Genomic DNA, 17,032 nt, shown 5'->3' on the forward strand with positions numbered 1-17,032 from the left:
ACAGACTGTTAGACTCTTGCATGGTTAAGAGAAAAGGTTTACTTATTTTAAACACTGCTTTTATTTTCAGCTGATATTTTTGGTTTAACAACATACTATTGTTACAAGTGTCTTACAAAATTCTTAATATTTAACTCTTGAAATAACTATTTCCTACTCCACTTAAGCATGTCTGCATACACACATACCTGCATACGTATCATTCTGAAAACCTTTATTGCCTAATGAGATAATTCATGTTTACATTGTAGTAACTGAAATTAAAAATTGAAGAATGAATGCAAGAAAAGGCTTTAAAAATTCAGTCTGCTCATACCTACCAACTGGAACAGGAGTTATGAGCTGTAGGACACAAATCAAACTGGCCTGACAAATACCTTCTCCTATCACACAGAGAAGAAAAAAATCATATAAATGCAAGAAAGCAGGCTTCTGCTTCCAGGTATATTGTATCGCATTCTAGTTTCGATTCTACTTGTTAAGTATTCACCTGTTTCGCTTAGTATGCACTAATGAACAGGTGGATAGAGCCAAAGCCAAACTCAAAGGAATTATGACAAAACACTAATGTATTATACATCCTACAGGTCTCATCATGCACCTAGAATGGCAAACAGTCAGTCTCCCTTTCCAGATCTGACAATAAAATGATGAAACATCATTCTGTCTTTTGAAACATACTGCAATGCATACAATAATGCTTCCTCCTGCTTAAGCAGCAAGTCCTAAGTTATTCTAAATATAGATCATTTCTTGTATCTTCTGATTTGGAAGAGCTGCTAGAGAAAAAAAAAAAAAACAAAAAACACACACCACACACTTGTTCCAGAACTTTGCTTTGATGATTAGCAACATACTGCATACAAGTCCTCATAGCAATTATTTAAAAAGAGCTGCAGAATTATGCAAATTATAGAAACTCGTACAAACACCCGCAAATCCTTAAACTTGTACAAAGACCGTACAAGAGCTTGTCATCTGACTTTGCTTGTGCTACCTCGACTTTGGTCAACAACAAAAACACGAAGGAACAACTCCACCCACACAAACTCTTCCATTCCACCCAAATATATTCGGACATCAAAATTGGAACAGATACCAGAACTGTTCTTCAAGTATTTCAAAATGCACACCAACTATAAGAAAGCTTTTATAAAAAGATATTCTTAGAATGTACAAGAGGAGTACTTATCATACAGTAATGCTTCAGGTATTACAGATTTTTTCCCATGCATAGTATATAAATTTCAAAACCCAAACTAAGAATTCAGCTCTTTGAGTCATAAACTATTGTTACTTCACAAGGTAAGGAGCATTAAACAAAAACAAAAAGGAGCAACCACTACTATATCAGAAGCCCAACCTCTTCTTTTTGTACAGTTCCAATTATGTAATTTATTTCAAAGGTTTTGTTCAAAGCAAAAAAAAAAACAAACCAAACAACCCAAACTGAATTATGAAATTACTACTAATATACAATCAGGTACTTAAAAGCATTTTTGAGAGTTATTTATCAGTATCTATACTGGTAATTTCACTTTCATTTCATGATGACAAGAATACTTAAAGAAAATACACATACATGGTGAGTTATGTCTTCAAAACTGTTGTGGAGGAAATTATAGCTATGTATTGTCTTATCCTTTTTCAATAAACAGGAACTTCTCTGTGCATTTGCTATTAACTGTCAACCATAGCAGTATCATATAATCACAAAACAGAATCATCTAGCTTTTAAAGGAAAAATGTTATTTACCAGGGCCTGGAGCATGCCATTCATCACAACAGTCCCCTCCATGGTCTGGAAGGAGGATTTAGATAACAATGAAAGTGTCCAGTCCAGGAAGTCTGCCATCCTTTTTTGCCTCACATCAGGGCGGACAATAAATCTGTCACAAAAAAAAACCAAAACGCTGCCGTTACTAACTTTATGACTCTCAATGAAAACAATTCTTCCTGCTATCGAAACTGGTTGCAGTTCCTAAAAACAATTCTCCAGTGGATATTTTCCTAAATCGCTGAGGGTGGGAACACTCCAAACCATCATATGTTTAGCCTTTCTGTTTCTGAGCAAGGCTCTGACCCAGAATCTCACTTTTACTTCCAACCAACTTATAAACTTGAATTACAGAGATTTCTCATCTTAATTGTAAAGCAACAAACTTTCCAAAGGACCCACATAAAAATTATTTCCATTAGAATTAGTGAAAAGCTGAAACAAATAGGAGGATTCTCCACCATTCTTGCCAAGAACAGCTATTCCGCAAATCTGAAAATTGGTGCAAATCAACAGTTGGTCCATGCTGCACTGTTATCAGCCAGGCCCATAAAGAGTAATCATCACTACTATATTTGTTTTTTCAGATATTTGAAAAGGTCAAACTCTTGTATTTAACACACTGGATGGGTCAATAGATGACTTTTTACCCCATCTTACAGAGGGCAAAAGAGGTTCATTATGGTTAAACTACTTCCCTAAACCTATACTCAGTCATCATCAGTGCCAGCCAAGCTACAGTTAGGGCATCTGCTTCAGTTATCTAATTTAGTATTCTTAGCACCTAAAAATGAGGGTCCTGTTCCAGCAGAGATTCAGACTAAATTAAGTAACTGTTCTCAATGCAATCAAAGGAAACAAGGTACATGGGAAAGCCCACAAAGTACAATTCATAGCACTTAAAGAAGGATATATGCAGAGCCTGTATCTGGTTACTTTATACACCTACAAATTAAATGGGGAACACCACCAAGAGCTAACTAATGGGGAATAATAAATACAGAGAACACAGGAAACAGTGAGCAGACATGTGATCACTTGAATTGTCTTCAAAGTCAGTATCTATTGTGTTCAACAACAGAATAATGAGGATTTGGGGGAGGGGTTAGTTGAGGGGGGGTGGTTTGTTTTATAACAGAGCAGCAAAGACAAAGCCTTCTTTGGCACAATAGCGCAGGTAACAGAACTAACCTGTAAAGTAGATGAACTGGTTCCTAGACCCTCTCTCAGCCCAAAGGAGTTTAAATCTTAATTTCTCAAAGGAGTGCCCTAACCTCCAGACTAGAAGGAAGACAGGGATAAGCCATACCACCTCCTACTGCAACCAGGTCACTGAGCAGACAGAAAAGAAATGAATGAAACAAACTCCAGCTCCTTTGCCCTATGAAAAGCAAATTACTTCAGAAACCAGGAAGTCATTCATGGATCCTGATGTTTCTAAACTTCACTTGAAACTCACAGACTCATTAGAGCAAGAACCAGAATCCAGACTTCCCCTTCCTCCCCAAGGAGCTTCCCACTCAGTGTGTTACAGAGTTAAGACTCCTGTATCTTATCTCTCTGTCCGCCCCAGGACTTTTATGTTCCTGACTACCCAACAGTCTAACTTCAGTAAGATGAAACAGTGATCTCATCTCAGAATACCTATGCCTGCTCATTAAAGAACTGTTTTGGGATGTGAACGCAGTGAATTCAAGCGCACCAAGGCCAAAAGGCCTTGGACCCAGGTCTTCTAACTCCTGGTCAAGTGTTCTAATCATTAGGCTATTTTGAAAATGGTGTTTTCATAATAAACTAAATAATTTTAAGTACACTAAATAGTAATTTTGCCCCCATTAGTCTTACACACCTTGATGCAGCTGGTACTAGAACCAGCTTAATGTATTCTATCATCTTATTTGTTATGAATATATACTTTTAATAAAAATTAATTCAGCCAATAAAATGGAGGCGAAGGGAACGTAAGACAATCGCTAATAACATGCCTGCATAGTACCCTGCATTAGCATGCAAGGCACTTATGAAATCCCCCTGAAAGCCAGGGCTGAGCACTGCATGAACCAAAAGGTTTGCTGAATGTAATGCAGTAATCAATCACATTACTACATAAATGCTTCCACTAGTAATTTATTTTTACAGAGACTCTGGAGTGCAAATGAAGTGCAAATTCAATTTGTAATGTGATGAAAGAATCTTTTTAAATTACTGTCATTCTTACTTGAGAAGGCTTCCAAATACTGGATGTACCTTCAAGAGTCTATCACAGTTGGTTGATTTGGGTTTTCTTATGGGTTTTTGGGAAGTGAAGAAGATAAAGGGCACATTCAGGCACATATGAATGCTCAAGAATAATTCACTCTGTGTCACACTTTCACCTCAAATCCTCTGCTTCGTCAACTTGTGATAAGATGGTTTACCAATGCATATAGACAAAAATCCTAGAAAAGCAACTTCCAATTACCACTTCCAAAATGACTGCAAAAACTAATCAGGATAAGGAGACAAACCTACATCCTGTCACATGGAAATAAATATGTAACAGACAAGATTATTTATTAAAGACTATTCAAATGATTCATGCACTCACTTAAATTTTGCTCTGAAATATTTCAGAGTAAATCAGAAAAGTACAGGACTAGTCACCAGACAACTATTACTCTAGTCTCAACTCCTTCATGAATTTTCCGCGTGACACTGTCAGTTCTAAAACAAAAAAATGGTTTTTTTGTCATCAGATTCAGAACTGTAGCATTATGCTCACTAAATACAAATTTCTAAAGCATTGAGTCCCATGACTTAAGTTCAGAATAAATTTAAAATAAATACATGGACAGTTATTTCCCAAAACGACAGTTAGGATCTACTCTACTAAATGTTGTATTTAACAACTACTTTGATACAATTAATCCCACAAATTTTGTGCCTCTTAATCCAGAGAAAAATGTTAACACAGATTTTATTGTTCAGACTCGCTACCCACATCATCATTTCGTCTTGTTCACCCTACAGAGCCTCTGCTCCTATTGCTACACTGGCAAAACTAGGCTAGCAGAGCCCCCTAGCGTAGATAGAGTATATGCTAGTGTAAAGATTCTGGGGGTTTGCTTGCTTTAAAAAGAAAGAAATAAAAGAAAAACCAAATGACAAACTGAGTTGACTAAAGTCCTCTTCCGCTAGAATATATTGGAATAGGTACTGTGACATATACTGGAAAAAAGATACGTGTGTACTAGCACAGTTTATGGTCTTTGTAATTTATTTTCATATACATCACAAATGAAACCAATCTCCACTAATGCACTGGGACAGGAAAGAAGAGATACAGAAGTTCATTATTTCAAATTTATAAGCAACCCTAGCATCAGTATTACTGAAGTGATGCAAAAAATGTCAGAACAACTGCACCTCTGCCACAAATTGTTCTGTGTCTGAAAGCCAACCATGTAAAACACTGGGATTTAGAAAGTGCCATTATCCTACAGCTGTTTCATTTGATGAATTATTTGACAACAATAAACATGAGAAAACATTAAGTACTGTTTTCTAGATGAAAGAATAAAGAAAGTAACAATAGGGATATTAAGAAAAAAAATTCTAGCATTATTATTTCCTTTTACATAACTGAAATACTTCTAGGAAACATTAAGCCAGTAATACTAGATACCAATTCTCTATTTACCATGCAACACACTGCAAAAATCAACAGCAACACAGAGTAACTATATCTTTCTGAAACCCTGTAGCACAAACCAATCCCTAGAAGGCAGTTTGAACAGTATCCTGTTAGCAGTATCACTTGTGATAGATAACTGTTCCTCTAGTAAGCAGAAGAAAGTACAGCATTTCCAATAATAAACACGCTACTGGATCTGATTCAAGCAAGTTTAACATCCCACACACAGCTGGCAACTTCCAGTCCTCCCAACGCTGTCATTAGTAGCATGTCAGACTAAAAAATGGCAGGAGAAATGGGAGCTAGCTTTTTTCCTTTCTGCCAAGAAGGACAAAAGAGACTTACTTTGAAACCAGTACAGCAGCTGCATCTCGAGCCTTATCACTGACGACCAAGTAACACTAAAGGTAAAAGAAAACTAACTGTAAAAGAATTCATACATGTAGATTTAATAACAACTATATAACTTTGTACATTAATATACTACTTAATACTTCTGATTACAAACATTATTATGATTACAAACTGAGCTTAAGAACTGTCCTGGTTTCGGCTGGGATAGTTAATTTTCTTCCTAGTAGCACGCATAGTGCTGTGGTTTGGATTTAGTAGGAGAAGAATGTTGATAACACACTGATGGTGTAGTTGTTGCTAAGTACTGCTTATGCTAGTCCAGGACTTTTCAGCTTCCCATGCTCTGCAGGTGCACAAGAAACTGGGAGGGGGCACAGCCAGGATAGTTGATCCAAACTGCCCAAAGGGCTATTCCATACCATGTGACCTCATGCTCAGTATAGAAACTGGGGGGAGTTGGCCAGGGAGCAGCAATCGCTGCTCGGGAACTGGCTGGGTATCAGTCAGCAGGTGGTGAGCAATTGCATTGTGCATCACTTGCTTTGTATATTGTTGTTATTATTATCATTACTATTTTACTTTATATCAATTATTAAACTGTTCTTATCTCAACCCAGGAGTGTTTCTCACTCTTACTCCTCCAATTCTCTCCCCCACCCCATCGGGGTAGGGGGGGGGTGAGCAAGTGGCTGTGTAGTGCTTAGCTGCTGGCTGGGGCTAAACCAGGACAAGAACGTAAAAAATTAAATTTCCCATTTAACAAACCCTATCCCAGACAACAAAGCCTCCCTTCTACTGTCTTTCAAAGCAAGCTTACCTTTACTGAAACCTTAACTTACAGTCATACTTGTGCTACTACATGCTTACAAGTGATAAGCCACTGAAGTGCTGCAAGTGTCAAAAACATAAGCTGTTCAGGTATTTGTGGGGAAGGGGTTGTTGTTTATTTTTATCTTAAAGGGATGACAAGTTAGCCACTTCGGTGTATGCCTAGTGAAACTTTATTATCTTTGCTGAAAATTCTTCAGGAGGTCATAGCTTCCAATGTTACTCAACTTGATTGACTGCTAATTTCCTATATAAACTATTAAACTTGGCTTTTGGAAAAAGCTAGCTAGTATTTTCAAACACTAAAAGCTGTTAACATAATCAATGGCATGCGTTCGTATCAGGTAGTCATAAAAGAATACAGTTTATTACTTCAGCAAAAACAAGTAAGTCTCACCTGACACTAAAGCAGCAAAGAACACACTGAGGATTCCAAAACTATGGAGAAATTCTTTACAGATTAGATACAGAAAATATGGGCTTAAATAAAATCCTGAGAAGACAATAGTTTATTATATACTGAAAGATTAAGCTTAAGAAAAATATCACAGGTTTGAAAGTATTACAAGACGAATTATACTTACTTTTGCTATTTTAAGTATGCGATCCATTGTGGGCATACGAGCATGCCCTTCCTCAGAAATAATATTTCCATCAAAACGGGCCAGGTCAAAAGGAATCAAGCATATCATGGAAAGCCATAATAACAGCATATAACGAGTTTCCCAAGTCTGGAAAAGAATGGTAAAACAAAACATGCACTCCATTTTCTGGAACATATTCCCACAAAGTGCCTGGAGCACAAACTGTCTACTAGCTCCAGGGAACTTTCAAAGTAAGACGATGAAGAAAAAACTCCGAACCTGAATGCTCTGAAACACCGAAGGAGACAGAACTACAAGAGATTCCAAACAGTAAAACCGTAACAAAATTCAGGGACCCTCCCCTCTGAATCCCAAATCCAGACAAGTCTATTTCCTTCCCAAAGGAAAACTGCATGTTGCCATTTTCCTGTTTTCTCCTTCCCTCAGCCCCTGTGTGCCTCCAGTCACAAATATGTGAGAAATATATTCTTCTTCCTAATTTCTTACGTATTGCTTTCATGGGTTTACTGAAACAACTTTAGATGTGTTCTGACAGACAGACAGACAAGAAAGAACTTTTACAAGCTTTAAAGCTGTACAACTACATCAACAACAGTAAAGCGGTCAGAAGTGATAATGTTTATTAAAAAATTACTTGAATTTAGAACAGCAATACAAGTATTGTCTTCATGATTTTTGTTACTTATAATAGATGATGATCTCTCAAAATTCATCCATCTTAATAAGCCTTCTAGAATTCTTATTTTTCCTTATTCAAAAATATAAGAATATAAGACTACAGTATCTTGGAGTTGGACTCAATGATCCTTACGGGTCCCTTCAAATTTGAGACATTCTGTGATCTCAATCCATGCTTAAAAATTCTTTGCTTAAATATTTTTTCAAGTAAGAATCCTTGCCCAGAACATTCCCAGCCAAATAAAACTTTAAATCAGGGCACATAATGACATGGCGTCACACTGTTTTTCCAATTGCAAACAGGTAGGAAAAAAATCTGAAATAAACTGTTATTTTTCCACACCCAGGAATATATTATCAAAAGGCAAAAATCCAAGCGATTCATGCCTCATGCCATAATTGTGCAATTTTCTCCAATCTTCACCTCCTTCCTTTCAAAAGAAAAGAAAAGAAAAAAAAACCCTCACAGATCTGTAGACAGACACTGGGGGGTTGGGGAAGAATAAAACATTTTATGAATTAAACAAGGAAAATTAACTATCTTCTTTGTTTCCTCATCAAAACAGAAGTTCTCATACCAACTTTGACAAAACTCAAAGGTTTAAAAAAGACTGTTTATATTAAGAAATAGGAATAAATACATAAAACCTAAAATACACCGTTTCCTGTGATTTTACTTTCATGACTTCAAGCTACATTAACATGACCATTAATGATATGCGTAGCAGGGAAAGGATTTTTCAGTTACTCCTTTTAGAAGTTCAGTATCTTTTACTGCCTTTCTTATTACTGCTGTTTCAATTAATTTGTTCCCTTATAAGAGTGAAGATTTTACTTGCACCTCAACCACCACCACTTCTAAATACTTAGAACATATCCCATGAAAGAAAAAACACAAGACTTCTTCAATAAGACATTTCTCTTCTGACAAGATGACTTTCATACTAAATCCAGATGTCCACTTAACACTTGGCAGGGTGTGTCACTGCTTTATACACTTTTTTCCAAGATTTTTTTCTGACATTGTTCACCAGCTTTTTCTGTATGAGACATAAAAGTTAAACAAAAAGTACAGCAAGTTCTCACCTCAGAGTCTTTGGGATTCTGGTTTCCGAGCATATCCAAAACAGGCAGTAGATCACCTACTTCATGAGGAAACAGTGGGAGGAAGAGTTTGTACCCTCTCACCTATAACAGAAAGTTTCAAAATTTCATAAGCCATCTGGCATCCTCAAGTACTGAGGAAAAAGAAAAGAACCTTTGAGGAGCTTCTTGTACATGATCCTCATGTAGTAACAACAGTAAGGATATGAATTAAGGTCTTAAATACCTTGAGATTTTTGCTTTTTTACAAACTTATTAGGAATTAATGAAATGATTATTCTTTAAAACAAGGGGCCTCTGGAGTCTGCTAAAACACGGTCACCTACAGCAGGCTGCCTGAGCCCATGTCCAGTAGGGTATTTGGTATCTCCACGAATGGAGACTCCCTAACCTCTCTGAGCAATCTATTCCAATGTTCAAACCCTCACAGTAAAAAAAAGTGTTTTCTTACGCTCAGATGGAAATTCCACAATCCATCTCATTCTTCCTCATACTTTACTCTTCTTTTTAACATTATGACTCTTGTTTTATCACTTAGTATCTCGATATCTGCAATTTTTTTTTGCATTCAGACCTTGATTTTTACTAGTGTGGATCATTAAATAACATAAGCTATCATGAAAATTGTAAAAAAAGAGAACTAATCATTCACAATACAGTTCAAAGCATTTCATTGCATTACTTAGGCAATTATTTATTTATTTTACTATTATTGAAAATGTGAAATTTTTTGAAGTTACTTAAACAACAAAGGAAATATTGGAAACTTACACATTTCACTTACAGAATGTTAAATTTGGGGGTTTTTACCTTTGTAATGATATAAAGAAATTTAAAAGCCAGGTGAACTAGTGGGGGAGGAGATCCATTGTCCCGCACTATATCCAACAATGAATTCATCATCCACTCTAATGAAATGAGAGGGGAAAAAAGTGAGACTACATGCAGTTAGCTTACAGTTTCTCATACTTCTAATAATAAAAAGGGAGACAGTAGTCATATAATACAAGTAGTATCAACCACAGCAATCTTGTAATGCAAATATGGACCATTTAGTTTAACAGATTTTCAAGTATATACATAAAAAAGTATTTAAAGATGACATTCCTACCTAAGTGGCGATCCAACAAGTGAGGTTGCTCCTGGTACTTGTCCATTATACCTGAAAAGGAAAAGATATCTGCAATAAGCTATTCAAATTAAAGGCTCTTACAGGCATTAATTGTGAGATACACCCCTGATTCTAGACAGCTTTAGCTTAAGATTTCAGTATCCTTGAGCTAAGTGCTGCCACCACCTGCAAGTGAGGTCAAAAAGTAAGAAAACTACAGAGAAGTAACTCTAAAAATACAGTCTGTCCACTTCCATAGTGCAATCAATTTACCTACACTGCATCATAAACTCCCTTCTAGGAGTCTGTCAAATTACTGTGGACAAATCCCACAGCTAGATGAAACAAGAAATCACTCAGTTTGTTGCTGCCCTTCACTGCAGAGCTCTTTGTGGCTCTCCTTTCCTAAGCACAACTTACCAGCACACCATTTCTGACGGAACTGCACAAACAGAGAACATTAAACCACTATAGACTGTAGCTGCTCCAGCTTTACACTGCACTCTTACCCACACAGCAACCAGAATGTTGCTTTACACCCTCCTGCCTTGCTGTTCAGATCTTCTTCATTAACGTATAGAATCCCGCTTACTTTTACACATCGTTCTATTTGTTAGCATATCAGATTACTGACTGTCTTTAAAAACACACACACACAAAGATATCTCAATATCAAGAAGTGTAGCAGCATGACACTTTTCCAGCCCTGAGGCTAATACAGCTATGGGGAAATTCTCCCTGGACACACTGGGGCTTCACCACAAGGCTATCTTCCTTCCCATGCCTGGAATATATTTGAAGATGTAGCTCCACCACTGAGGATCTGTACTGAAACAGGGTATAGGCATTGCAAAATTCTTATCTCTTTGTTTTGAGCTACCTTAGCATAGCAGAAGAAAAACCAACATGGTACTACTTTGCAAGTGAAGGTGTTCTTCATAATTCTCAGAGCTAGTTTTTTTATTTTGAAATAGAACACAGAAAATTATTCAGCAGAGAACAAAGAATCCTTGACACATTTTAACCTGGACAAATACAAACTGTAGCTATCACTATCTGTGCTCCTCTAAACTTTTCACATTACTTATTTTATCTTGCTGCAATATGTTATCTTCCTTTTGGGAACTGACTTGAGGAAAGACAAATTGAAATTGAGTATTGAAAAAAACTAAGAACAACTTGCCACGGTTTTTAGAAACAAAATCATTCCAATTTAAACCTAGAATCAATGAAAAGCAGCTACAGAAATGGAAGCTGGATTTCAGAAGAGATCATCAAGTGATCCAATATTGCGCTGGAGACTGCCTGGGTCATTTTAGATATACAGTCAGAACGTAGCTTTTTCATTAGAAAACTAAGATATCTTCTTAACCTCTCCTTTTCCTGCATTTGTTTCTCTCAAACAATTTTGCTTTCTATCCCCTTTCTCCACTTGTCACATAAACACTTAGATTTAAGACATAACTCAACTTCAACAGTGCTGTAGTTGACCAGTGGATGACACTGCACAACCACTTTCAAGACACCAGCCAGTCCAAGAGTATCCTTGCAGCAACCTGTACAATTCCCTTGGGATACCATAGTGCTGTCTACTATCAAGAGGGAAGCCTGAGATCCTAATCATCGCTAACTTCCCATTGTAATTAATGATACCTTAAGCTGTGTACAAATAACAGAACTAGTGAATACAAGAAATCCCATCAACGCTCAAAGCAATAGCTCTCAAGCAGAACTGGAATTTAATAGAAAAATTCCTTATCTTGTGTCCTGGTTTCAGCTGGGATAGAGTTCATTTTCTTCCTAGTAGCAGGCATAGTGCTGTGGTTTGGATTTAGTATGAAAAGAACGTCACTAACACACTAATGTTTTAGTTGTTGCTGAGTACTGCTCATGCTAGTCAAGGACTTTGCAGCTTCCCATGCTCTGCCAGGTGCACAAGAAACTGGGAGGGGGCACAGCCAGAATAGTTGATCCAAACTGCCCAAAGGGCTATTCCATACCATGTGATGTCATGCTCAGTATAGAAACTGGGGGGGGGGTTGGCCGGGGAGCAGCGATCGCTGCTTGGGAACTGGCTGGGTATCGGTCGGCGGGTGGCACTCGCATTGTGCATCACTTGCTTTGTATATTATTATTATACTGTTGTTATTACTACTACTACTACTATTTTACTTTATTTCAGTTATTAAACTGTTCTTATCTCAACCCAGGAGTTTTTCTCACTCCTACTCTTCCGATTCTCTCCCCCATCCCATGGGGTAGGGGGAGTGAGTGAGTGGCTGTGTGGTGCTGAGTTGCTGGCTGAGGCTAAACCATGACATCTTGTCAAATTGATTTCCCAGACTGCGGTCTGGCAATCTAAAGTCAAACCCCAAATCTAAATGCTGAAGAGAATGAACTGAAAAAAAAGTTCTTCTAATGTCATTATGTCAAAAAAAGATCTTCCTAAATTTTCCTACAAAATTATAGTTTAAGATTAAACTATCTTGCAAACTTCTGTTTCTAACATTTCACAAAAAAAATGAGCATCACATGTTTTGGTGAATGCTTTGGAGATCTGCATTAAAATCCTCTGTAAGTGATCATTACTGCATTATATGCATACAGATTAAAGGTATTCCCCAAGTTTCAACACTACATCCCACACATTTAGCCTATTACCATATTTAGGATATTTTGCCCAAGAAGGATCAATTGATAGTTTATGACACTAAATATTATAACCAAATATTGAACAAGATGTACAGTGCCTACCAGTTTTAAGAATATTAACACTTTATTTACTAGGCAATGATATGCTCTTCTGATACTTACCATACAGCAATATCCCCCTACCTTCAAAGGACCTGCTCCCAATAAGTGCAAAAGTCACAGGTTTCAATGGGTAGGAAAGCAATTTTTCTCCTAAGGACTTATGTGATAGAGTGGAGAAGCATGCAGAAAGTTCATAAATACCATTTAAATACATAGAGACAGTATATATAATATGAAAGACAGAGAGGCATAGCAAGATGATCAGCTGCAGGAGATGATGGCCTTTCAGACGCTGAGATTTTTTCAGTAATTGTTTTTCCATCCCATCAAATTCTGCCACTTCACCTGTGATACTGAACAACCATCACAAATATGAGTGTTCTTGCTACTTCTTTCTGAACATGTTCATCATTAACCTCTTTACACAGAACAGTCAGTTAAGTCAATCGAGTTTAATTCTACTGAGTAACTTCTGCAGGGTCAGATTTCCAAATTTTGGGTTTTCTGGTTTATTATTTGCCTATCTAGTTTCTTTTCATCAAAAACAAAGACACTGGATCAATATTTTTACTGTAAGATTTTGCAATTTTACCATTTTTGCAAAATTACTTGCAAAATGCTAGTCCACTTGATTTGTAAATACATGAAACTTTCAATTAAGTTTTGCAAATCATCTGGTCAGAACATTGGATCCAATACACAGATGTGCATTATAACAGGCTAATTACCTAGGACACTGCTACATGCATGCAATTATACCACTTCTATATTCGGCTGAGGTCTAGAAGCAGAACAGCTTTCATTATATAGCACAAAAGCTCGGTTACAAAGTCAGATCCAAGTTGCCTCCACTCAGAAACAATTACATGATCTGTATGGAGTCAGCCACCCTTCATATTACCTATGAAATATAAAAGTAAAAATGTGAAATTACCACTTTAAATCTCAAAATGTATGCATTTTCAACAAGTAATTAGGTACAAAAATGGCTTTATTTGACAGACATACAAACTTTAACTAAATTCTTGCCTGCATTTGAATAGGAAACTGGAGGCTAAACATGGGCCAGAATTCAGCTTTCTTAAATCCAAGACCTGGGTTTGTTACTTACAGTAGTTAAATACCATGTAATAATGTAATACACAGCTAGAAAACAAATTGAGTAAAAAAAATAAATCTAAACTACCTGTTGATAAAGTTCCAGCATTACCACCAATCCAAAATTAGCGGTTGAGTCCTTTTTTGGTAATAAATTCCTTGGAGCAATGTAAGAACCTGCTCCCTTCGGATTATGTGCTTACCTATGAATTTTTCCACGGTCATTTCTCGAGCCACCAGATCCCCAAAGACTCCCTTCAGGTTACCGATGAGCCCCCCGACTTCCTGGCTCTCTGTGAAGCTCTCCAGGATATTTCTCGTGGCGGCCACACCTGGCTCCTGATTCTTGCCTTCCTCCGCCTCCGACCCCGCTCCGTCCATCTCGCCCAAGGCCATGCCCGAGGCCGGCCGTCAGCGCTCCCCCGAAGAGCTGGGCACAACAACGGCGGTCAGCCACGCCAGCCCTCCCGCAGGCCGCGCCAGGCGCAGGCCGCCCCTCACGCACGGCTCCCGCCGAGCCGCGGCCCGGCCCGGCCCCGCCCGCCGCCATACGGCCCACCGCGCCCTCCTCCCCGCCCCCGCGGCGGACGCCGCGGCGCGGAGGCCCGGCCCAGCCCTACCCAGCCGTCCCGCACCGCCGGCGGCTCTCGGAGGTGGCGCAGACGCCGGCGGCAGCACCGGGGGACGGCGACGCTCTCGCCCCCACCCCGACACGGGCCGGGAGCTCCGGCGCGCATTACCCGGGCAACGGCCGCCGCGCTCCCCAGGGCCTGCCCCGCGCGCGCTGCCGGCCGCAACCTCCCTCCTACGGGGCGGCGGGCGGGACGAAAGGCTGCAGCGACGGCTGCGCTCCCGCGCGCGGCTCCGCCCCGCTGCCGCTGGGCGGCCGAGGGGGAGGCGGGCCGGGGCGGCCGGGCCTTCGGCCGAGGGGGAGGCGGGCCGGGGCGGCCGGGCCTTCGGGGGAGGCGGGCCGGGGCCTGCGATCGGCCGGAGCGGGGAGCCCGTGGTTTGCGCTTCTTCAGTGAAGCCGGGGAGCGCCCCTCGTCAGCTCGGCCGCGGCGCTGGCTCTGCCCTGCTCCGGCCGCGCTCCTGCTAGGCTGCCGAGCGCGAATTGTCCCGAATTTGCCTCTCGAGTCACTCTGCCCAGGGCGCAGAACGCCTGCGGAGGGCAACTGCGCTACGCCGTTATCCGTGGCCTTCTCCATTAATCACCCTGTCCACGCCGAAACATTTCATTATATGGTTAGTACAATAACCCATTGTCTAAATCGCATAAAATTCTGGAGGCAAAGTTTGAACGCTGAAAGCTACCACCGCAGAAAAAAAGGGAAGCAAGCGGGCAGGCTCAAGCAAATGTCTGCCCCCTCACAGCAGCTGCTCTCCCCATGCCAGGTTCTTCCCCGTTAGCTTTCTGAGGCGCGGGTTTTGCCGTATGTCAGCCCACGACATACCCCATCTCCATCCACTCTTCCGCACGCGTTCCCCTCGCTACTGCGTATTTACCAGACAGCAGCGCTGCTTTTCCACTTCTCTCTTGACACCTCGCCAACACTAGAAAACTAGAGTTGTGGTCTAAAGTAGACACTTACTAACGTCACCTCAGGTTTTACCTTTTTACTTAATAGAAAATAAACTTGAAGGATCAGACCGGCTGACAAACAGAAGCGGGTGCTCAGGGTGAGATGAGCCACCTTCAGAGGTGCTGCTTTCGCTCCATTGATTATTAAGGAAATTCAGGGAGGCACTTACGTCTGGGCAGGACGCTAGGACAGGTAACTTTCCCAGTATCCAGCAACTCCATTCGTACCCAAATATGTTATCTTCAGGCTCAAATTCGTTAAAGCAAACCACAATCACAAAATGCAGGTACACCAAATGCCTAGTTTCTGCAAGGTGTTTTATTTGAGAAGGAGAAATCTTAAGTTCACATGTACTTTCCAGTGTAATACATGTATTTTTGTTAACATTAATAAATACTAGTATGCATGCACTTTGCTGTTTTCTCAGACCTGGATCTTCCAGCTATTGGCTACTATTTCAACTGTATTCTAACTCTATTATTCCACTTTTCCACTGTTATAATTGTATTAAGTGTTGCAATGACACCGTTACAACTGCCCCTAATTGTAGCCCAAATTCAAAGGAAGCAAACAATTTTTACTATTTGTATTATGGTTACACAGAATTAAATGCATTTTTTTTAAATAGTATAGGTTATAACACCTAACTTTAAAGTTTATGAAGTCTTTATAGCACAGTCATCTAAAGCTGAAAAAAGTCTAAACATATTTGAGCATTTTTGAATATAACATTTTAGGTATCAGTCATGACAACCATCTGAAGCCTAAACACTTAAGTTCAGTCATTCAAATTTTCTGATTCACATAAGCATTCGTCAGACTGCACTTACATCTACTTTCTTTACCACTTTCTTCCATGGATTTGTTAATGTACTCTAGCTCACATTGTATGCCAATACCTTTGTTGCACAGTTTTCTCCCCAAATTCTCATTGCCTATGTTTTCTGTAAAAATAAAGCAGTTAGGAATATTAGAAAACATTATAAAGCCATCTATTTGTCACTGTTCCTTCAATAATCCAGCAGTGGCAGAGCAGACTACCTTTGCCTACTGTACATTATTTTATAAAATTGAAAATACATCAAGCACCAACCAACACAGCAGCAATAGATGCTTTCTTTTCATCAAAACACTAAGCCTCCCTCCCACTTTTTGCTATCTTTTTGCAAAGTTATTTAAATATGTTACTATGTCCTGGTTTTGGCTGGGGTAGAGTTAATTTTCTTCCTAGTAGCAGGCATAGTGCTATGTTTTGGATTTAGTATGAGAATAACATTGATAACACACTGATGTTTTAGGTGTTGCTAAGTACTGCTTATGCTAGTCCACGACTTTTCAGCTTCCCGTGCTCTGCCAGGTGCACAAGAAACTGGGAGGGGGCACAGCCAGGATAGTTGATCCAAACTGCCCAAAGGGCTATTCCATACCATATGGCATCATGCTCAGTATAGAAACTGGGAGGGGTTGGCC

At 39.4% G+C, this 17,032-nt stretch overlaps 1 protein-coding gene across 1 annotated transcript in view; it reads right to left on the reverse strand.

Annotated features, from left to right (window-relative positions):
- Positions 1 to 14,378, reverse strand: part of TBCD (tubulin folding cofactor D) — a 133,719-nt gene extending 119,341 nt beyond the window's left edge. Inside the window, exons 1-7 of the mRNA XM_075719382.1 lie at positions 14,186 to 14,378; positions 10,131 to 10,181; positions 9,830 to 9,927; positions 9,002 to 9,103; positions 7,217 to 7,363; positions 5,796 to 5,851; positions 1,757 to 1,889 (exon numbers count right to left, since the gene is read on the reverse strand). Coding sequence (XP_075575497.1) covers positions 1,757 to 1,889; positions 5,796 to 5,851; positions 7,217 to 7,363; positions 9,002 to 9,103; positions 9,830 to 9,927; positions 10,131 to 10,181; positions 14,186 to 14,378 — 780 coding nt within the window. The remainder of the gene's footprint in view (positions 1 to 1,756; positions 1,890 to 5,795; positions 5,852 to 7,216; positions 7,364 to 9,001; positions 9,104 to 9,829; positions 9,928 to 10,130; positions 10,182 to 14,185) is intronic.
- Positions 14,379 to 17,032: the final 2,654 nt, after the last annotated feature.

Source organism: Pelecanus crispus, chromosome 12, assembly GCF_030463565.1.
Source record: "Pelecanus crispus isolate bPelCri1 chromosome 12, bPelCri1.pri, whole genome shotgun sequence".
Classification (NCBI taxonomy): Eukaryota; Metazoa; Chordata; class Aves; order Pelecaniformes; family Pelecanidae; genus Pelecanus; species Pelecanus crispus.